At 39.3% G+C, this 23445-nt stretch overlaps 1 protein-coding gene across 14 annotated transcripts in view; it reads right to left on the reverse strand.

Moving 5' to 3' along the window:
* Positions 1 to 3080: 3080 nt before the first annotated feature.
* The window catches only part of LOC121854140 (sodium channel protein para-like), a 168912-nt gene continuing 148547 nt past the window's right edge, over positions 3081 to 23445 (reverse strand). For all 14 annotated transcript variants that reach the window (XM_042348544.1, XM_042348543.1, XM_042348542.1 and 11 more), the window contains 5 exons: positions 22560 to 22754; positions 22244 to 22381; positions 20193 to 20300; positions 13974 to 14244; positions 3081 to 10586 (listed from right to left, as the gene is read on the reverse strand). In XM_042348544.1, coding sequence (XP_042204478.1) covers positions 9499 to 10586; positions 13974 to 14244; positions 20193 to 20300; positions 22244 to 22381; positions 22560 to 22754 — 1800 coding nt within the window. In that variant the 3' untranslated portion in view covers positions 3081 to 9498. The remainder of the gene's footprint in view (positions 10587 to 13973; positions 14245 to 20192; positions 20301 to 22243; positions 22382 to 22559; positions 22755 to 23445) is intronic.

Below are 23445 nucleotides of genomic sequence, written 5' to 3' on the forward strand. Positions count from 1 at the left end.
GCATCATATTGTTTTAAGTTTACAGTATATCTTATTGTTTTAAGTTTTCCGTATGCTGTATCATATTGTTTTAAGTTTACAGTATATCTTATTGTTTTAAGTTTACAGTATATCTTGTTTTAAGTTTTCAGTATATCTTATTGTTTTAAGTTTTCCGTATGCTGTATCATATTGTTTTAAGTTTACAGTATATCTTATTGTTTTAAGTTTTCCGTATGCTGTATCATATTGTTTTAAGTTTACAGTATATCTTATTGTTTTAAGTTTACAGTATATCTTGTTTTAAGTTTTCAGTATATCTTATTGTTTTAAGTTTTCCGTATACTGTATCATATTGTTTTAAGTTTACAGTATATCTTATTGTTTTAATTTCTGTAACTTTCAAGATCGTATAACGGATCTACACTGCTAATTCATTCTAGAACAATAATGCTAAAAAAAACCCTAAGGCAAATTTAGCTGTAACAGTTTATATACGGTAAATATATTTCATTCTCTTTTTCTGTTGCTACTGGAAACGTACAAATAAACAGAGAACTGAAGGGGTGAAAAACAATGTAATTTCTTCGTGGTAAATTATCAAAAATTTATTCGATGACGTATTATTTACAGATAATATAGTACAAACTGTGAAATTCAAAACATTTTACAAAGTGCAAGCAAAAAGGCTGAATGTAGAATGAAAGTAATGCCATTTGTATATTATTATTAGGATAGTAGCAGCGTTATACCATTTGGCTATCAACGGCAGGCATGTGTTTGCGGAGATCATACATTGATAGGATAACAGAGTATATTAGCATACCTGTTGTGATAGTAACTAGACACCACTATACTCAGAAACCGGTGGGGGTGTATGCGTCCTGACTCACACCTGCTGACTCTTCGTGCTCTAAGTCACATCCGGGTTCATTTATGACCTCAATTATTAATACAACAATTTATAGATGTATAAAATATAATATAACAAGTACAATAACAAAAATGACAAATACAATATCTAGGATACAGAGTTTGAAACTTGCCAAGATCAAACACAATATACAATTCCCTTTTCATGTTACCCTGGAGACCACCAAATTGTGATTATATTTCTTAACTCAAATAAATGGTTAAATTAGCCTCCAGATGGCTATAGGCAAGCATAAAGTGTAACATTCCATCATTTATTTCATATTTCAATATTTAGAGTCATATGTGCAGTGTTTGTATGATAACCCCAATATTATTTATGATGTGACTTAAGATTTTAAAACACGCTGGTATGCTGATATGACGCATGGTAAAGCCGTTATCACCACAAAGACAGCTGGTATGGTGTTATGACTTTTAATGTATCATCAGCACCACAAATCACCAGGTGTGGTGGTAAGAAAGCATCACAGACGATGTTCGGTAAGGAGGATTGTGAGGTATAAAGATAAGAGGGACGTCAAAGGCGGAGCAGCAGACCCCCGCTGAAGCTGAGTATAGATGTGTTAGTAACACTGCAACAGTTGACCGGGTGTGTTTGTACCAACAGAAACAATGGATGTGATGTGCTGTTGACGACACAAGAATATGCCGGACGCACCATTTTTATGAACCAGCAATACTGCGTAACTCTACCATCACGATACTGCCCCTCAGTATAGCCACACAGAAACATACTCGATAATGCACGTGATGGCACATCAATTCAACTGTGTAACTACATATCAGCATACGTAGCCGGTAAGCAACCACACATCAATATACTTTACATGAGTGTAACTACATATCAGCATCAGAGGCATGCGAGTAACCACATATCAGTATACATGGTATGTATTTAGACATTAGTATACATCATGCAAAGACATGATATGAAAGTAGCTACACATAACATATACAATATGTATGTTACTAAAAACTAGTGCACTGATATGTAGTTACTGAACATATCAGTATGTAAGTACCTACACATAAGTAACCGTTTATGTGTAAGTCCTTACACACCAGTTTAACGTCTTGTGTAAGTAAATACACTTAAATTGATATGCAAGTGCATACACATCAGTAATCCCGGAATGCAAGTAGGTACACAACAGCAAACCTGGCATGTAAGTAGGTACACATGAGTAAACCTTGCATGTAAGTAGGTACACATGAGTAAACCTTGCATGTAAGTAGGTACACATGAGTAAACCTGGCATGTAAGTAGGTACACATGAGTAAACCTTGCATGTAAGTAGGTACACACGAGTAAACCTTGCATGTAAGTAGGTACACATGAGTACACCTTGCATGTAAGTAGGTACACATGAGTAAACCTTGCATGTAAGTAGGTACACACGAGTAAACCTTGCATGTAAGTAGGTACACACGAGTAAACCTTGCATGTAAGTAGGTACACATGAGTACACCTTGCATGTAAGTAGGTACACATGAGTAAACCTTGCATGTAAGTAGGTACACATGAGTAAACCTTGCATGTAAGTAGGTACATATGACTAAACCTTGCATGTAAGTAGGTACACATGAGTAAACCTTGCATGTAAGTAGGTACACATGAGTAAACCTTGCATGTAAGTAACCAGACTACAGCACGAGTCAAGCCCTCACAGAAAATGAGCGTTGGTACCATTGTTGAGAGTAATGTTAAGAACAACATGATATAACTTTTGCATTCTTTCTAAGCAAACTACGATAACTTTTTAAAAGTCTTTGGGTGAGGAAAACCTTCAGAGCTTAAATTTTCAGAATAACGCGTTGGGTGAGTGTTGTGCAAGGAACTAGTACAAGCAGCTAGCTATCTCCGCCTCCTTGAGTCGGTTGGTGTCTGCCACTACCAAAGCATCCTTGGCGTGGGGACTTATATATATATATATATATATATATATATATATATATATATATATATATATATATATATATATATATATATATATATATATATATATATATATATATATATATATATATATATATATATATATATATATATATATATATATACACACACACACACACATATATATATATATATATATATATATATATATATATATATATATATATATATATGTGTGTGTGTGTGTGTGTGTGTGTGTGTGTGTGTGTTTTTCTTTACTATTCTTAATGATTTCTTGTGGATTCAAATTTCCCTTTGCTTAAATCCTGGCTTACACTAGCGATCATGAAGCGGAGCTACGGGGAGGACTGATGACGATCGCGCCTGCCGCTCAAGCCAGTCAATGTCCCGGGTTTCAGCTTCACATTGGACACTTCATTATACATAATTCATCAACAAAACTAAAACGGCCACCACGCAAAAAAATATTAAATAAACATATATATATATATATATATATATATATATATATATATATATATATATATATATATATATATATATATATATATATATATATATATATATAAAGCAATCATGAACTGTCGAGTAAGCTGTCTCCCCCTCCCCTCCTGCTAGACCTGCCCGAGAGGGTGAAGGTAAGGGTGGGCGAGGGAAGGAGAGCCAGCTTCAAGGGATAGCTCGGGTCCGACAGTTGCGACGTTCCTCAACACCGAATTGGAATACCATCTCTCACTTTTTGCTTAAATGGATCTCGCCGATATCTCTCTACTAGTGATCTCTTCTCTTAGAACTAGGCGGTTCAGATTCACGTGGTTTGTTTTTGCTTTATGTGGTTCAGTTCCAGCAAGCTAATACAATTTTCCTGGAATTAATTCATAACAATCAACGAACTAATACTTTTAGAGTTACGTGGTTCGTTTTTATCTGGCTATTATATATATTTCATGGAGCTATGTGTCGCGTCTTCAGCTTGCTAATACTAAGTCTTTTAGTTGCTATATTCGTGAGGTAATATTTTAGGCAAATAAATCTAAGGCTACTTTCTCAAAACATCTACGCAAAACGTCTGTAGTCCATTCTCTCCTACGGTGTATCGAAACTACCTTTCCCCGCCTTTTCCAGTTGTTTCATTCACGCAACTTTCTCATCATTTTTTCAGCTGTGTGCGACTGCTTTTACTGCGACCTGTATATTATTGATGAATTATAAATATCCACTTGTTTCTCGAATAGACATACATAGTTTTATCTCTGCCTCTGTAAAATTCTTCTCTGATTCTTCTATTACATTTTGACTAATTTACACCTACAAAAAACAAAATGGCTATTTCTTCTCTGGGTTGCATAATTGTTTTTTTAATTTACCACCTGCACCCATAAATCTCTCTTATTTTCTGACCTAAACCTATGAATATTATTTTGCCTTCAACATCTATGGATCATCCACCTACATCAATGGATCTTATTCACAATACCACCTACGCCTATAACTTTTCTGCTCCCACACCTTAGGTTGTAATCCCAAACATTTCTTACTTTTAAATTTTCTTTTATCAAGTACATGACTACATACAAATGCATGTTTCGCCTCTTGTTTAATCTTCTGAGTCTTACCACACATAAGCATACGATTCTCTCCTCTCCTATTTACACCACCCTCGTATTATTTAATTCCTTACTCCCACGTAATGACCAGAAAATTTGTTAACTACTCTGCCAATTACAACACCGCAAACCTTAGTGACCCACATAGATGGTTCTAAAAAAATAAATAAATCTTACTTTTGTTGTTACTACACAATCCATAGTAGGCTATATATCCACATTATTATATCAAGTTGATACCCTATGCTCCCTCGTTCATGATCCATGGTGACTTATTTTCCCTGCATTCATTTTCTTCACACGAACATGATGTGTATTCAGCTTCTCTCCCTCTTAGAAGACCCATGTTTAACTCTCACACATAAATGATCGAGGGTAAATCTTGCACGGATGTAATCCTTAACACACACTTCCCTTACATACATTATGCTTAATATATTACTATCCCTTATATGAGACCGATCCCTTGTCATTCAGGACCCTTACACCAGGGAAGCCGTTATCTACCACACTGGCCGGTGTTGTTGGTGTAATTTAATTTTTTATTTTTTTATTAGGGAGACAGGTCTGTTGTTTGTTTAGAGAAGAGCTACTTCAATTCATCTCCGCAAACCACAAGATTAAGCTGCAACATATCGCCTGGTCGTTGTCTGTTGGTATTTACGGGAAGTAAGGGAAACTGGAGTGAAGGTGATTTTTACGATTATTAAACTTTTAGAGCGTTGAGTGGAAGGATGGAAGAAAGGCAACATGTGCTTAGATCAGATTGAGGTGCAAAGCAGAGATGGTGACACCCCAAGGGCACCCGGGGAAGACTGGTGCAGTTGGGGTTGTTGCCTCCATCTCTGGCGCGCCTTCCCTTGCTTTCCGTGGGTTCAAACTTACAAAAAGGGGAGTAGCATTAAACCAATACATTTCATCGCAGACATCTGAATACAAAACAAATCTGCTTATTAAGAATATAACAATTTGAATATTACAGAATTGGTATCACAAGAGGATGATCCAAACCAAGAGAAGGTCAAACCGGGTGGTAGTGAGTGTTCCACCGGCAGCAGCGTAGCATTGTAGTGTAGAGAGCGGTGCGGTACTGGCGTCGCCTCCGGTGGGGCACTCCACCTTACAAACTAAGAAGTGTACAAATCTGAAGGAGTTTCACAGCACTGTCTCTTAAAAGTTAGTGTCTGCAGTTACAAGCCGTTGTTGTATGGTGGAGAGGGCAGGGTGCCGGTGGGGACGGAGCGGTGTTGCGGTGGACAAAAGTGAGTTGTGCAGCCCGGGCGGTGGGCCTCCTCTGCCCTACCATCACCTAGCTACGAACAAGGGGCGGCGCGTCGCCCTGGAGGGAAATAGAGTCGCTCGCTGATTGGCTGCCCCGATGGCACCGTGCCCCCTCGTGCCAGCACAGTCAAGCCTGGAGTATTACTATGGGAGGAGAGAATTCCATTTTAATTTCCGATCACTCAGATAAAAGTCCCATTGCAAAATTTTCAACAATATTCCTATGCTACATGGTTATGAAGTGTAACAGAGTTTTGGACCAATGAAATAAACTCTGCGAGAGATCTAGATACAGAATAATAACGATTTTCAACACAAGAGAGGTAGGCATTGAGCGACAGGGAGCCTGACACCCACCACATGATCGACAACCGGCTGGTGCTGAGCTGCTGCTTTGGTGCTCTGTGAAGGAGGCGGGTGGCCGTCGGCAGCGGCGGTGGGCGCGGCACGGCGGGCGGGCGGGCGGGCGGGCGGGCGGCGGCAGGGTCGTGTGACGTCACCAATGGGGAAGAGGACGTTTCGGACTGAGGCTCACCCGCGCTCCTGGGTACTAGTTCCCCCGCCGCACTAACGTCCCCGCATCATTCACTATATCCTCACCTCCTGTTCGTGTTCACTAGTTTCTCATGCAAATGGCATTTCTTATATCTTAGTTTCCTTTTCTTATGATCATACATATAATATATTTTTTTATTATTCATTATGCACAGAATAATCATTCAATATCTATTTCTGTCATGTACTCATAAGTAATTATTTCATAAATAATGGCGTGTTGACACAGAATATTGTGCAAGAAAAGATCCATACCGATTACACTAGATAGTTAAGGCCATCAAGACTCAGACAACCCAGTCTCAAGGGGCAAACAACGCGGCAACGATATTTACTGTGACCTGAAGCTTGGTAGAGCTCCAGTCAACGGGACCAGTGTTGAGCTGAGCTGTGTCCTGCGCCCCGAAAATTGGGGCGCTAGGGGAGGGCGGGGTAGTGGGGTGGGGTTGGCTAAGTCAAGACAAGGAGACCTGCATTAGCCAGGGAGTGTGGAGAGGGGAAGGGAGGGGAAGAGAGGGGGAGGGGAAGCGAAGGCAGGAGAGGGGGAAGGGGGGTAAGGGAAGGGAAGGGAGGGGTGGGGAGGTGAGGTGGCAGGGCCTAAACCGAAGTCATGAAGAGGACTGGGGTAAGTTATTGGAAGCGGAAGAGTAGGGTTGTAAGGGAGGGACGAGGCTGGCTGAATAGGATAAGAAGAGAGGAAGCATTAATGGTTAGCATGCGGCAAAGAATGATTAAGGACAGGAAGGTGACAAGAATGGGAGGTTGGGTGTGGCAGAGATGATGTAAAGGAAGGGCTGCAATAGTCAAGTAGCTGAAAGGATGAGAAAGAAAAATCTGATGGAAGGAAAAAGTGTGGCTGTTGTTCACAGCGAAGCACAGAAAGATCACTGGTGTTTGTAAGATCAATGACGATAGTGTGTGAGTAAGTTTACAATGATATCAGCAAATGACATAACTTATACCGAGGATTAATACACAAGGAATTATTAGTTGACGAGAATTACTAAAAGATTGGGATGGAAGTTTGAGGTTAGTGTGTGATGGAGGTGGCGTCTTGGGAGGTCCTCTCCGCTTGGGGAAGAGGGAGATGAACACTCCTAGCATTGCCTACATCGCCATCTAGACCTTCGTTCCACAAAATCAAAATATATAAAGATAAAATTAAATAAACTGAGAAAATAAAACCGATTTATAGTGATTATTATACTGGTAAAAGATATGTTACCGAATAACTAATGATGTAACTGATTTTTTAGGCATAGAAATGTAGGATGGTAGTTAGTAAGGCCACATCCCAGGAGACACTTGGTTGTGGTGGTGAGACATCCCATTAGTGTGGGGAAGGACGGGCCAATATGTGTCTCAGGAATAAATGGGAAATGAGCAATTACACTAATGAACTTTGGCAGGCCTGATACGGCGCCTTGTGGTAATTTCCGAGTACATTTTGTGTCAAAGGCAGGTCAGGTGGCCAGGGAGAGACTTTATTGAGAATCAGCCGCAGAAGTGGAGTTGGGGGTAGGGAGGTGATGCTAAGAGGCAAGGACGGTGCCTCAACGGGCAGATAACGCCAAAGGGAAGGGTTGGCATCAGGGTAATATAGTGGATGCCACAGTGTATGGACCTCGACATGACCAACGGATTTTTGTAATGCCACAGGAGAAAAACACAAGAACCTAACGATTAGGTAGCTAATGTTTAGTACAGAACAAACAGCCACTGTGAAGCATACTGAGCCAGCCTATGCATGGTTAGGTTGGACAGGAGCATCAGTGTGAATGGAATGGTGGTTCCACGCAAAAGGTAGAGACACATGCTCGGCTCCGGCCTGGCTTTTCCCTAGCTCACTGTAATTTCACATATCAAGTAAGAGTATTAAAGCTTATAAAAGAGTGTAACGAATGAATACATCCTACAGTTAAGAGTTAGTGGAAAGTTCTGCGGCAATAACAGGGGGATGCGCGCCCCCCCGGCCCAGCCGGAGGCGAGGCTTGAAGGATGAGAGGGAATAAGAGAAGAGTGTAGCATAGAAAACTGAAAGTATATAATTATGTGATAGATAGCAAGGAAAAAGGATTTGTGACCAGTAAAACAAAAAGGGCAAGCAAGATCAAGAAATGAGGGAATCGATTGACAGGGTGAACAGCGACGAGAAGGAGGAATGGATGAAAGGAAGTAAAGGTAAGGTGTTAGCTAATCTTTGGGAAGGGTTGCCTGCGGAGACAAGGTGGAGCGGCACAGGGGCCGGGTGGCGCGCTGTCCGCAAACACGAAGGCTAACAATACAAGTTCTACCTTATTGTGCACTTCGCTACTTGCATTATGCACAGCTTGCACTCGGGTAAAGGCATTTGTGTATCACACACAGTTTATGTGAGGGTAATAATTATGCAGTTAGAAGTTTCCTTTAATACTTGTTGAGAACTCGTATTGTTGTTGGTGGGATATGCACATAACAAGGGTTCCTCTCCATATTACCTGCGACACTGCACTCCGCCCGCCTGGGCTGCCATGGTCGCTGCCTTAGCGTAGCCCGCTTACTCCTGCTGCACCCTGTGCCACAGTGCGATTACTGAGGCGTCTACGGCAGCCGTTGTCTGTTTATGGCTTGGCACGCAGTCTCGCCTAGGCCGTCCTCTGGGAAGGGAAGAGGTGTTGTCGGTGCTTCATACACCGGGTGTTAACAATACTGTGAGCGTGGGCGTGTGTGGGCGGCCATGGGCGGGTGGGCGGCTATGGGCGGGTGGGGGCAGCAGTGTCATCAGGCTCCACATCACCTCCACGCCAACTAACAAGTGAAAGTTATGAGGACCAGGCGCACCCAGCCTCACTTGAGCCGAGCGTCAGTACCAAGTCGGGTAAGCAATGGCCCAGTAACCATTTAGAAAATGAAATACAAAAATAAACATATGGTGAATCACTTAGGCCAATAATCTCTGCACAGAGGGCGCGGCACTCGTGGGTCGGGAAGCTGAGGACAGTTGGACTGTAAACTTAAACAACAAGGCATTAAGAGTGCGGTGTTCCCGAGCAGGAGTGGCCCAACCAAAGCCGGTGGTAGCGACAGCAGCCCCACACTGACGACGTTATTTGCTTGTTAACGACCGGCTCCTGTGGTACTTGATACCAGAGCCATGTGGGAGTTAACAGAGCCATGTGTTAATTAACAACCGGCCCGTGTAGTTAAAAAGCAGCAACAACTTCATTTACTCGCCTTCGTTAGTCACACGTCAGTGGACCGTGACGTCACTGATGGTGATCGCGAGTGAATCACCACCTTATGGCCGTTTTTTGTGACGTAACCATCACTCTCCACCAAGACGGCAGTGTCTGCTTGCTTCAGTTCTTCCTGGGACTCGGCACCGGAAAGAGATGACTGATCCTTGTGCTGACGGTGTTTGCGCCACGCCTGCTGGATGAGTCGCGCACAATACTCTTCTCGTTGACGCCATAGCGTGGATGACACAGGTTCATACCCTGGCCTATCAGGAGCAGGAGCTACTTCACCTATGTCTGCTGATTCCTCCACTGGGTTACCCTTGCGCGCGAAGAAATCCTTGGTGAGCGCATCCAGAACATCCACGCAATACACAAGGTCTCCTTTACAAATCGGAATGTCCATTGACACAATTTTGTACTTATTTGGCTTGTGAATCTGAAGAGGCGCCTCTAGTACATCCAGAAAGTCAGACAGCGTGTGGAATTCAATGTACTGTGTTCCTTTAGGGTCAAACTGTTGCCATATCTCGTAGTACATGTCGTAATCGTCGTCAGTTAAACCCTCTTCCACGTCTTCCGTTGCTTGGGAGTAATTTTCTAAGATGACAGCGATGTACATGTTGATGACGATGAGGAAGCTGATGACAAGATAGCCTAGAAGATAAGCGATGCCAATAGCCTGGCTGCCACAGTTGCCAGGGTAGCCGATCTCGGGATCTGGTGGTTTACACTCTTTTTCATTAACAATGCCAGAAAGCACACTATCCCACCCGGCAGACGTCATCATTTGAAACAGCAAGATGAAAGACTTGAAGCATGTCTCGAAGTTGTACACGGAGTCCAGACCGCCAGTGTGTTTTACATTCATGAAGAAAGACATACCGAAGATTGCAAAGATGAACATAACGAGGAAAAGCAAGAGGCAGATATTGAAGAGAGCAGGGAGGGACATGGCAAGGGCGAAGAGGAGTGTTCTGATGCCTTTGGCGCCTTTCACCAGACGCAGGACTCTGCCCACCTTCGCCACTCGAACCACACGAAGCAATGTTGGCGATACGAAGTACTTTTCGATGATGTCCTTCAGCACCAAGCCTGTGGAAGATAGCACGTTACTCATCCAATAATACCAGGGATGCTTTTTATGTATACCTTAGCATAATACTCTAACGTAGTACCTGGTGAGTATGTTTGTGTTTTCACTTATATTTCCAATTTTGGAAATTATGATGGACTCTCGCAATATTTTCCATGTTGCTGTTTCTATTACACCAAAACAAATTAGTACTTATGTGATGCAGCACCACCAGCCACAGCTTATGTAATGCAGCACCACCAGCCACAGCTTATGTGATGCAGCACCACCAGCCACAGTTTATGTGATGCAGCACCACCAGCCACAGCTTATGTGATGCAGCACCACCAGCCACAGCTTATGTGATGCAGCACCACCAGCCACAGCTTATGTGATGCAGCACCACCAGCCACAGCTTATGTGATGCAGCACCACCAGCCACAGCTTATGTAATGCAGCACCACCAGCCACAGCTTATGTGATGCAGCACCACCAGCAATAACTTGAACAATGTTTTCTTTATGACAAAGGAAGCAAAATAAGATCATTCAAACCACAGGAACGTGCAATGATGTAACTGACATAATAGTAATTGTGTTTGAATGGCACTGAGCTTGGGGAGCTATGCACTGGCTTACATTAAACACATGTGTCCACCAACTAGCATCATCCTTACTATTTCAATCTTCAGTCACATTCAATAATGGATGACAAAACTTTTTATCAAGTTGCAAGGTAATTAGGTAATAGTTTTTAAGATGATTGTCACAATAATAATTTCAATCTGATGACTTGTAAAGACTCTACGAAAAAAAAAAATCGTGAAATATCCATAATAAGTCTGAAGTTCTTGTCCAAATAAGTTTGTGTGCATTAACGGAAGGATTGAGGAACGGCGTAAAGGAACGTTCAAACATATTCCCGGTTCAAATATATATAATAACATCTACTGGTTAAGATGACTCTCTTGTTTTGGACGTATGAGTAAAGCACCTAAAGCGTCCTCAGTCCCACCATAACAACGGCAACTTTCGAATAGCAAGTTGCAATTGTTCCTAAAAGATGTTTGATAAATTATGTTTCAATTTTATGGTCTCTTTGATCTTTTTTGTTTCAGGAAAAAAAAAAAAATAGCAAAATCACTCATGTTCCATTAATCTCAAACGAATATCATCAGAATATTCTTCAGCGACTCAATGAATTTGTACTTTTAAAACATATTCTGTACCGTAAAAGTCGAATCACACGTAAATCGGTGGATCACTTTTGACTTGAACATTTTGGGATTTACCATTGACACTTGTAAGAATTGTCTAGAGAATCAAACTAAAGATAAAAGATGAAACTCTCTTCTCTCCATATCACCAACCAACCTCCTCACTTGCCCCGACGATATGACACGTCACAGCAGAGTCGCTCCTCACCCACCGAGTACAGCCAGTACTACGCACTCATGCCTTCATTACTTTGTTTTTAACGGGTATGTTTTGTTCTTGGTTGTTGTAACATATGTGCTTATCTTTGTAGGATTTAAGCTTTCGATACTTCTAGTGGTGTTACTCTGAATGGTTAAATTACAGTAAAGGTTAATAATTAATAACTGTTCTCTCAATGTAATTAGTGATTTATTTATCTTATTCTATTAATTGTATTTGTTTTGTTTTATGTATTATCACCCCGTCTGGTCCCCGAGGTATGCTAGAGACTGTCAATTGATTGAAAATGTCCAAAGGAGGGCCACCAGACTGGTGCCTGCTCTATGGAACCTCACTTATCCAGAGAGATTAGAATGCCTGCAACTACCTAACTTATACTACAGACGGGCTAGGGGAGACCTAATCGAAGTTTATAAACATCTTAGGGGGCACTCTTCAATCGAATGTACATATCTGGAGTTTACGAACGTCCGCCCCACAAGGGGTTACAGCTCAAGGTTGAAGAAGCCACAAGTCCAGAAAACTGAGGGAAATTTTTTTTGGAGTGAGAATTGTGAACTCTTGGATCAATCTGCCGGAGAGTGTTGTGACGGCACCGCGTGTGAGCTCAATCAAGGCCAGACTTGACCAACACTGGAGCAGGTTCCGATATATTCAGGAGCCGGTGCATGCCCAGTACTTGCCAACAGTGCTTAACAAAGACGTGGCCGATCGCCCAAGCGGTTAAAGAGCCGATCAGTGGCGAAGAGATAAAAGTAAAAGTAAAAGTAAGGTTTGATGATGACAAGAGATTTGTTGAAACGTTACCATATAAATGTAGCTGTTTATCCATACGTTGGTGCAGTTATTCATCCTGAAGAAATTAGCCGCCACATAATATATATTGTCTAAATAAAATCTTCTCAATCCCTGACCTTAGTCAAACTTAAAAGGGCAATAAGATTGTTATAACATTAAGTAATATCTTTGCTATATATACTGTGCTACACTTTATGCAGGGGAACAATTCTGAATGATGTAGAAAAAAATAGAAATTGCGAGTTGTCAACTTACAATAGAAAAATAATTGACGGTTTGTTTATATAAATATAAATATATATATATATATATATATATATATATATATATATATATATATATATATATATATATATATATATATATATATATATATATATATATATATATATATATATATATAACTGTGATGGAGCAATAAACAAACTAGCCAGTCACTAAAGTCATTATTTCTATGACCCTCGAGTTGTAGATGGTATTATAGCAATGCAACTAAGAGAAGGACTATACGCGTGTCTTGTTCACTAAACAGGGGGTTTAATAAAGTAAATTGATCACAGCTTCTGCTTGCATATTCCAAGTACTTTCCCGCAATTTCAACTGTTCAACTCCGTTTTTCCATCTCGACATTCAGAAGGAATCATCTCTCTTAATATTCGGTTGTTGATGAACTGTAGTGTATTTACTTACCTAGAATACGTGCTTCAAGACCCTAGTTGTTGAAGCGCGGTAATACATTATAGCACCAACACATTAACATCAACATCAACAAATTGATTGTAATTGTAAAGAAAATTTGACGGAGAACTTTGTCTATTCAGTAAATCTCAGTAGGCAGATACACAAGTGAAGTTGATGGCTCCAGAGTGACACACGACTACTGTATCTCTGTTTAAGTCCATCTAAAGTTTGAAAAGTCACTAAGTGTTCTACATACAATACCTATATGGCATCAACGAATGATTAGTGTACAGTTATGGAAGTGAACTAATATTCTTTTGACGTGATGTTAGCAGGGAGGAGTAGCCAACTGGTTAATTCCTACACCATCCTCGGAGGTCATCCACCAGTTCTTGAACGAGACCCATATGGAGGACACAGATAATGTTAATACTGGAAAACAGAAAAAACAAGTTATACAGTGACATGTGTGATGGGTATGACATATCTTACCCAGAATAGACATGATGACCACCACAAAGTCGAAGAGGTTCCAAGGCTCCTTGAAGTAGTGCCATCTGAGTGCGAAAACCTTGAGCACACACTCCGACGTGAAGATACAGATAAAGATGAGATTCATGTAGTTCAACACTGTTTTCCACTCTTCTGACATTCGATAGTGATCCATTGTCATGGTGAGCATGTTCATACCGATGAAAATCATGATGATCATGTCGAACTTCTTGTTAGTCACTATCTCGAACACCACGGCTTGTGGGCGGAACTATACAAGAGACAAGAGAACGGGGAGGGGGGATGACTGCTGAGCTCAATGACACACGTGAAGAAGTGAATCTACTGAGTTCAATCACAGGCATGAGGAGATAATAATGCGTTTTGCCGAGAATAACAATAAGCATTAAAAGGAAAGTAGTTGCTGAATTGATTCGCAGGATCACAAACAAAATAATGGATGAATAATAAAACAAAAAATATACAAGGAAACAGGGTTAAAGCGGCATTTCTTTAGTTCAGTTAAGGAAAAAGAAAAAGAGTTTGATGATTATTGAAAAGTTAAGGATAATGTATATTGTGTTTGAGGCTTGGGAATAATGTAAGGGAAAATATACTGTATATCCCACTGGGCAATGAGGAACTCTCACATCTAGTGAAGTACATGTATTCAGGTATTAATACTATGCCCTCATAATAATACAGAATGCCAAGGTTTACATAAGGCAAATGAAAGGGGAATTAATTACGGGTTGGACCGGCGGCTATTTCATGCATATCTAGTACGTTAATGAAGAAGATTTATAGGAGGATTTTTTTTTTCGTTAGGTGTTAAATATAATAATATTCACCACTGTTATATTACATTGCTTAAGTAATACTGTCTTAGTCACTGTTATTTACCGACTGATATTTGAGCCTTATTATGGCATGTGTGAGTCCGGTATGTCAGGAGAAATAATAATGCAAAGATACAATGTATGTCTCTCCCTGGACACACACATACACACACACACACTACTTATGAAACAATAAGATTCAAATATTCAGCCAATAAGAATTAGGATTTAAAAGTTGTGAAAGTTATAATTTCAGTAATTCAAGGAAAAGCAGATGATGAGGAATAATGAAATCAAATAAACTTGGAAGAGAGAGAGGGAGAGAGAGGTAAGAAGCAATAGGAATGAAAATGAATAAAAAAATAGGGAAACGATGAATTACAATACAGACAAGCCTTGGGATTAAACTCAGCGACTTTGTTTGGGAAGGGTTGGGGTTTGGTTCATACTTTGACATATTAGGAGAAGCCGTAAATATTGAGATCAGAGATCAACTAGATAGTTCAACAGAAAGGAAGTATCGAGGTGTGAACCCGCCTCACCAATATGAAGGTCGAATACACACCACACTCCTTGCGTCCTCACCTCCTAACCTCTGTACCCAATGATAACTCACTCGCTTACACTGGCCCGATCCTCTCCTGCCATTTTGTTAACGGTATCAAAAATCTTTCAAATATCGATTATTGTGGTTTTTTAATTCAGGTGATTTGTTAAACCTTGGCAATATTTCTACCACGAGAAATAATTAGTACAGTTAAATAATTGAGAAAGTGACCATTCGATTAGCATCATACAATAAGTCTTGTGACAGGGATTAACTTTATTTGTGAAGTATTATAGAGTATCCTAAGTACTGCGTGTCATACCCAACAAACACTGTACATGCCTCATATTATGATAAGTCGGTTTAACATAAATTATTATAACAAAATTAAACAATGACAATTGAACACATAATAAGGAACCTTATGTTCAAATCTGGAATACGTGTTACCATATTGCTGCTCCAATGATATTTGTTAAATATTCTGAACTATTTGTTATAAAATTCATGCACTGTTGCATGTTCCCTTAGACTTCTAATGAAATATGCATAATTAGACTGTGTACTCTTGATCGTTGATCAAACATTTAATATTTTTAATTTAACTTCATATGATCTTTGTATCAACCATCTACAGTAGGTATATTAGGCTATAAACATCGTTAATCTTAGATTTAATTGAATATTATACTTAGGGATAAGGTTGTTTAGTAGTCACCTTATGTGAGTTCAGTGTGACTTGCAGCCTGGTAAAGAGATACATGCAACCTGTCCGTGTAGTCGAATGAAGCTGAAAAAATATCCGCATGATTCTTAATGTTTGCACCAGAGTGAACTGCAGACTACTGGTGACTACTGGTAGTGAATACGGGAACTTCTTGAGCTCATGCCATTATCAGCAGACCTTCCACTTCTTGCAATATATATATATATATATATATATATATATATATATATATATATATATATATATATATATATATATATATATATATATATATATATTGTGTGTGTGTCACGAGAAAATTAAACTGGGAATAGCCTCATTAAGATTCAAAACACAACCGAAACCTCACCAACTAGGGAGAGCTGTAAGTTTGCTACTATAACTTAATGGAATTTGTTTATATTAGGTAAAATTGGCTCGATATTTATAACGCGATTAAACTATATAGCTGAAAGAGGACACGTTTGGTTAAGTTAATAATGATGCTATTCATGTATATCTTTATAGTGGTCTACTTGCCAGCCCCTACATTATATACAGACCAGTTTGAATACACACACAAAAAGAAGACAGAAACCGACAAAGAAATAATTGCTAGTTTGCAATTATATCTGTATAACGTGAGCAAGGTTAGAGAGTCAAGTATTTTGCTTACTGTGATAAAAGATAAAACTAATGTCTTTACCATGAAGAGATCCAAGTACTGTGTTGAGTGTATACAATATTGTACCAGGTACTGTGTGGAGTGTATACAATACTGTACCAAGTACTGTGTTGAGTGTATACAATACTGTACCAAGTACTGTGTTGAGTGCATACAATACTGTACCAAGTACTGTGTTGAGTGCATACAATACTGTACCAAGTACTGTGTTGAGTGCATACAATACTGTACCAGGTACTGTGTTGAGTGTATACAATATTGTACCAAGTACTGTGTGGAGTGTATACAATACTGTACCAAGTACTGTGTTGAGTGCATACAATACTGTACCAAGTACTGTGTTGAGTGCATACAATACTGTACCAAGTACTGTGTTGAGTGCATACAATACTGTACCAGGTACTGTGTTGAGTGTATACAATATTGTACCAAGTACTGTGTGGAGTGTATACAATACTGTACCAAGTACTGTGTTGAGTGCATACAATACTGTACCAAGTACTGTGTTGAGTGCATACAATACTGTACCAGGTACTGTGTTGAGTGTATACAATATTGTACCAAGTACTGTGTGGAGTGTATACAATACTGTACCAGGTACTGTGTTGAGTGTATACAATATTGTACCAGGTACTGTGTGGAGTGTATACAATATTGTACCAGGTACTGTGTTGAGTGTATACAATATTGTACCAAGTACTGTGTTGAGTGTATACAATACTGTACCAAGTACTGTGTTGAGTGCATACAATACTGTACCAGGTACTGTGTTGAGTGCATACAATACTGTACCAGGTACTGTGTTGAGTGTATACAATATTGTACCAAGTACTGTGTGGAGTGTATACAATACTGTACCAGGTACTGTGTTGAGTGTATACAATACTGTACCAAGTACTGTGTTGAGTGCATACAATACTGTACCAGGTACTGTGTTGAGTGTATACAATATTGTACCAAGTACTGTGTTGAGTGTATACAATATTGTACCAAGTACTGTGTGGAGTGTATACAATATTGTACCAGGTACTGTGTGGAGTGTATACAATACTGTACCAAGTACTGTGTTCAGTGTATACAATACTGTACCAAGTACTGTGTTGAGTGTATACAATATTGTACCAAGTACTGTGTGGAGTGTATACAATACTGTACCAAGTACTGTGTTGAGTGCATACAATACTGTACCAAGTACTGTGTTGAGTGCATACAATACTGTACCAAGTACTGTGTTGAGTGTATACAATACTGTACCAGGTACTGTGTTGAGTGTATACAATATTGTACCAGGTACTGTGTGGAGTGTATACAATACTGTACCAGGTACTGTGTTGAGTGTATACAATATTGTACCAGGTACTGTGTGGAGTGTATACAATACTGTACCAGGTACTGTGTTGAGTGTATACAATATTGTACCAAGTACTGTGTTGAGTGTATACAATATTGTACCAAGTACTGTGTGGAGTGTATACAATACTGTACCAAGTACTGTGTTGAGTGCATACAATACTGTACCAAGTACTGTGTTGAGTGCATACAATACTGTACCAAGTACTGTGTTGAGTGTATACAATATTGTACCAAGTACTGTGTGGAGTGTATACAATACTGTACCAAGTACTGTGTTGAGTGCATACAATACTGTACCAAGTACTGTGTTGAGTGTATACAATATTGTACCAAGTACTGTGTGGAGTGTATACAATACTGTACCAAGTACTGTGTTGAGTGCATACAATACTGTACCAAGTACTGTGTTGAGTGCATACAATACTGTACCAAGTACTGTGTTGAGTGCATACAATACTGTACCAAGTACTGTGTTGAGTGCATACAATACTGTACCCAAATAGTGAGGTAAGAATTATAAGAAATATGGAAGTGTGTGTGTGTAGCATAACGAAATATCCATGTAATGTAGTGAACATAGTAAGATATTCAAGAACTGTGGAGCTTGATAAAAGACATATGTGGTTTATAGGGCGTGCTAAAAGATTCCTGACACTGGTAATGGTATAAGCAGGCTGGGTAGAGCATGGTTGCGAGGTTTTGGGCCGAGGTTAAGAGGTGCGGACAAAGCGTTTCTTTATACAGCACCGACCACGACCTCTGGTGAGGGGCGGGCTGATTTTTTCCGGGGGAAATTGAGTTGAGAGACCGTTGTAGTGGTGGTGACGCTAGGAGGGGCCGAGGAGATGACCAAGGAAATCGGAAGGGGAGGAAAACTTCAAATTGGGAGATTGTGATGGTAATATTTCACTTTGGTAATAGGGTAGGAAATTGGGATTACTTGGAAGACACCGGGAGAGTACATTCCATATGGAAGGAAGGGGAGGACGGGGAACACCACTTGCTTCGGGGCATATTGTAAAAAGGAAGTAAGTTGAGTAAGCGTTTATGCGAACTCTTGTCTTGGGCGGGCTGGAGGAGGCACACAGTAATTCACACTGAGCAACATACAAGAAGCCTGAAAATACCATTGAAATGTTTTCATTAGTTGGGGATGATGATGGAGGTGCGGTGAGTGGGCCATGGAGTGAATTGGAAACAATTATATGGTGGAAATAGAAATGCCGTCTATGAAGTACATTATAATATACTACGTAGACTGTGCGTTTAGGACTACTATAAAAATATCTAAATTATAATTTACCTTCCTGAACCTAAATCCAAATATAATATTGTGAAAACACGTATTAAAACAGAACTGGTAATATGTTGTCAATTCTTTGGAAATATTTCATGTAGTGGGATTCCCCTCATATGAATATGGTACAGGTACGTTCTACACTGGGCCGGTTAATTCATAAGTATATTTTCACTGTGTAGATTAAATAATTCATTGTTTCAAAGTTATTTATAATGAGACCAGCACTTGACATAACATCTCTCTATCACCATCATCAGGGATACAACAAAACTATACATGGCTCAAGAACATAGTTGTACATAACTGAGTTCTTATTACTTAATGAGTTGATTGTTTCAGAGTTTGTCTGGTGACGGGGACAGACTGTTGCCAAAGTGTCGTCATGAAATAAACAAAATATTTGGTCACGTCCGAGTTTCATTATCGTGTGTGTGTGTGTGTGTGTGTGTGTGTGTGTGTGTGTGTGTGTGTGTGTGTGTGTGTGTGTGTGTGTGTGTGTGTGTGTGTGTGTGTGTGTGTGTGTGTGTGTGTTCCATTCCAAAGTGATTCTACAGTATATATTAGGATTATATGTACAGTATATCACTATTAAAGTCTATTCTAGGAATATATTTGTATAAGTCTAAAGTATAAAGCTCCAGCAAGAGAGCTAAATAAATATGAAAAAGAATACTATCTTCATACGTCTGAACAATAAAACGGATGAATGTCACAAACTATAATGTAAAAGTGAGAGATGAGTGTAAATGAACAGGGGGGGGGGGGTGATGAGGGCCTGAAACACTCTACCTGTGGCCGTGGGATGGCCTTCAGCGGTTTCTTGCTTCCCATTTTCTTCATGGCATTGTAGTATTTCTTCTGGTCGTCTGTCATAAACATCTCGAGTGATCCTCCAGCCTGGATATCGCAAAAAAAAAAACCACATTCAAATGGCAGTTCATGGATACCTCGCGTTCCACTTCCTCTTGCTTAAGGATGTACAGTCGGGACTTCACTAGCGCATTTACAGGGGCTCGTCAGGTTTTGTGCAGTGTGGCAGGCCTGTGTTTGTTTACATTTGACAGAAGGAAACTCCCAATAGTAAACATACTATGTAATCAAATTTAAACAACATTAAAACAAATATCTCAAAGAATGATTTATGGAATGTTTATATGACGAGCCCCTGTAAACGTACCAGTGAAGGGGACTGTATCACTAATGATAACCTGAATTGTTGCTAAAAATCAACCTAGAAACTTTCAAATGCTTCGATCATATTATTATTCTACGAGATACTTAGACTAGACGAAAGTAAGTCCACTAAACCAGAACACAAAGAGAAATACACCTGAATATCATTGCTGATTCTCACACTTGTTTCAACAGCTGAGGGACCATTATGTACAGGCAGGATTGAATGAAAATTTATAGAAGAAGGTTAGAAATGTAAAGGGGCATATAGTGTGTAGGTAGGTGAAGGTGAGGTGCTATAATGTGAAGGTAGGTGAAGGTGAGGTAAGGAGAGGACCACTGTTGATATAAATGCAAGAGTGAAACCAGAGTCACCTTCACTTATACCTGGCACAGTGGCTGGTGCACTTGGTGAGATGTGGCACCTCTGTATTTGTTTACATCGTATTAAAACTCCCTGGAATGGCCCTAAGGAACCTCACAATAGTAGCCAGACTAAGGATACTAGATAAGCATTCCACATCATTGCCACATCTCACAAAGCATACCAGTCCCTGTGACAGGTATAAGTGCAGGCGACTGTACATATGAGATCGGTACAAAGGTGTTGGGAGATGATCTTGGTGGTTAGAGTTAGCTATTGGGGTTGTGGTTGAGCTGGAGATGGGGAAGGTAAACACGAGAGAGTGTGGGAAGTAGCTTCTGGTGGAGGTGGTATAGTAGTTGTGGTAGGAAGGTACAGTGTGTTCTCAGTGCGGGCTTCACTCTTTACTTTGTATTCCTCTCAATGTATTTTATGTTAATATCTTTTCATAAACATAATGTAAATATTTATTGACAGCTAATTACATATTTGTGTAAAGTAACAAAAACCTAACGCTGAGTACACAGTCGGCCAAAAATGTATTGGTATGACATGAATAAAAAGAACAAATGAAACAGAAGACAAATTGTGTGGCATTGTTTTTCCTGCAACACCAATTTGTTTGTGATATTCTTCCCTTGCAAGAGATATTATTAAGTGGCAATTTAACACATCCTTCCTGTGTTATTTTCTTAATTGTCTACTCTTTGTTGCAGCAAGATATTCATAAAATCGTAAGTGATATCACAGTATTTATTTATTTATTTTTTTTAGTTTCGAAGGGGCTTCAATAATGGATGCTATATCACCTCCTAGTGGTAGTAGAATAAGAATATGAAAGAAAAGAAGGAATTCTGGTCATGTTACGTAAAATATCAAGGAAGAAGCGTTTATACTTTTATCAGTCTGTGGAGGGTAATTATCTATGTAACGTGGAGTAATATGTCCCAATAACATGGCAAGTCATTGAAATTGTTAGTTCACTATCATTAAATATTTCTTCCTTTTTTTTTTGACAATCCCTAGTGGAAGGTGAGTCATATCTTCGTTCATTCATTTCCGTGTAATGTTACATTGATTATTCTCATGTCTTTAGTATTTTTTCTTGCATCTCTTTCCGTACTCTTTCTTTGATTGCCTGCGTGTCAACTAACGCAGAAGAATACAAGGAAAGTCAATACAGTACTGTTCTCAGAAAGCGAATACCCTTTGGCCGACTATACTGTACATCTGTTTGAATAATCTAATACTATTCATAATATTCCTATTTTCTATTCAGTGTTACTCGATTTTTAATACTTATCTTCTTTTTCTGTTCATTGAAGTTGTCGATGATGACACCAATGAAGAGGTTGAGAGTGAAGAATGAACCGAAGATGATGAAGAAGACGAAGTAGAGGTACATGTTCAGGTTGACTTCTCGCATGGGTTGCGCTTCCAACTGTGGGTATACTCAAATCAACAACTCTCATCCATCATACAAACTAATACTTACATCTCACCAGTTTAGAACCTTTAATCTTAGATGCAAGTTAACTAAGAGCAATTAATTTGAGTCTTGAAGGCCGTAAATCAAAAAAGAAATCACTGGAAAGTAAAAAAATTCTGCGCCATCAAACCTGAGTAGAGTCGATAGCGTCGTTCATGATTTGGATCCATCCTTTCCAAGTTGCGACCTGGAAGAGGGCAAGGTAAGCCATGCCAACGTGATCGAAGTGCACCTCGCTGTTCTCCCACGTCAAGTTGTCGGCTATGCACTTGTCTTTGTTCGGAACTTCTTCAGCGTTGACCCGTAGTCCGTCATCATCAATACACTGCCCATATAAACATTAAAATCAAGCCCAGAGTATATGCAAAAAAGTTATGTGGATATAAAGAAGATATATATATTAAGAAATCCTGCATAGTAACACCAGGACTGAATAACAGAAACAGCTAACAATAAAAAAGAAAGAAAAATAGAACACCAAATATTGATATTTTTACATAAATTAATCAACGTATCTTCGGTCTTCAAAATTTTCGGTAATAAATGTTATTCTTGGTTGCTTATTATGCTACAATGAAACAGTATATGTTTATCCGTTACAACTTCAAACATACCAAATCCATATATGATTCTCCTGGTGTTGATAAAATGTATTACTTGGTTCTGCACACGAAAAGCAATTAGTTGTTTTCCCTTATTTTTATTTCCAACACTGAAAATTCCAATTACATTTTCGATTTCTTCTTTTTCTTGTAACACATGATGCTTAAGTCACCTTCTATTATATAATTATTTTTATATTCTAAAACTCTCTTTTATTTTGCCCATCAGTAACAAAAAAATCTACAAATTTGGACTAAACTTATTTTAAACTCACGCAACTTTACAGATATAACTCATAATTCTCTCACTTCGGTAATCTACTTTACTCAGTCCCACGTATTTCTCTGTTTACTATAATACCAACTCTATGTCTCGTATGTGTACTAGTGATGGATCGCATGTTAGTTTTGTGA

The sequence above is a fragment of the Homarus americanus genome, unplaced genomic scaffold (genome assembly GCF_018991925.1).
Source record: "Homarus americanus isolate GMGI-L3 unplaced genomic scaffold, GMGI_Hamer_2.0 scaffold24277, whole genome shotgun sequence".
Taxonomy (NCBI): Eukaryota; Metazoa; Arthropoda; class Malacostraca; order Decapoda; family Nephropidae; genus Homarus; species Homarus americanus.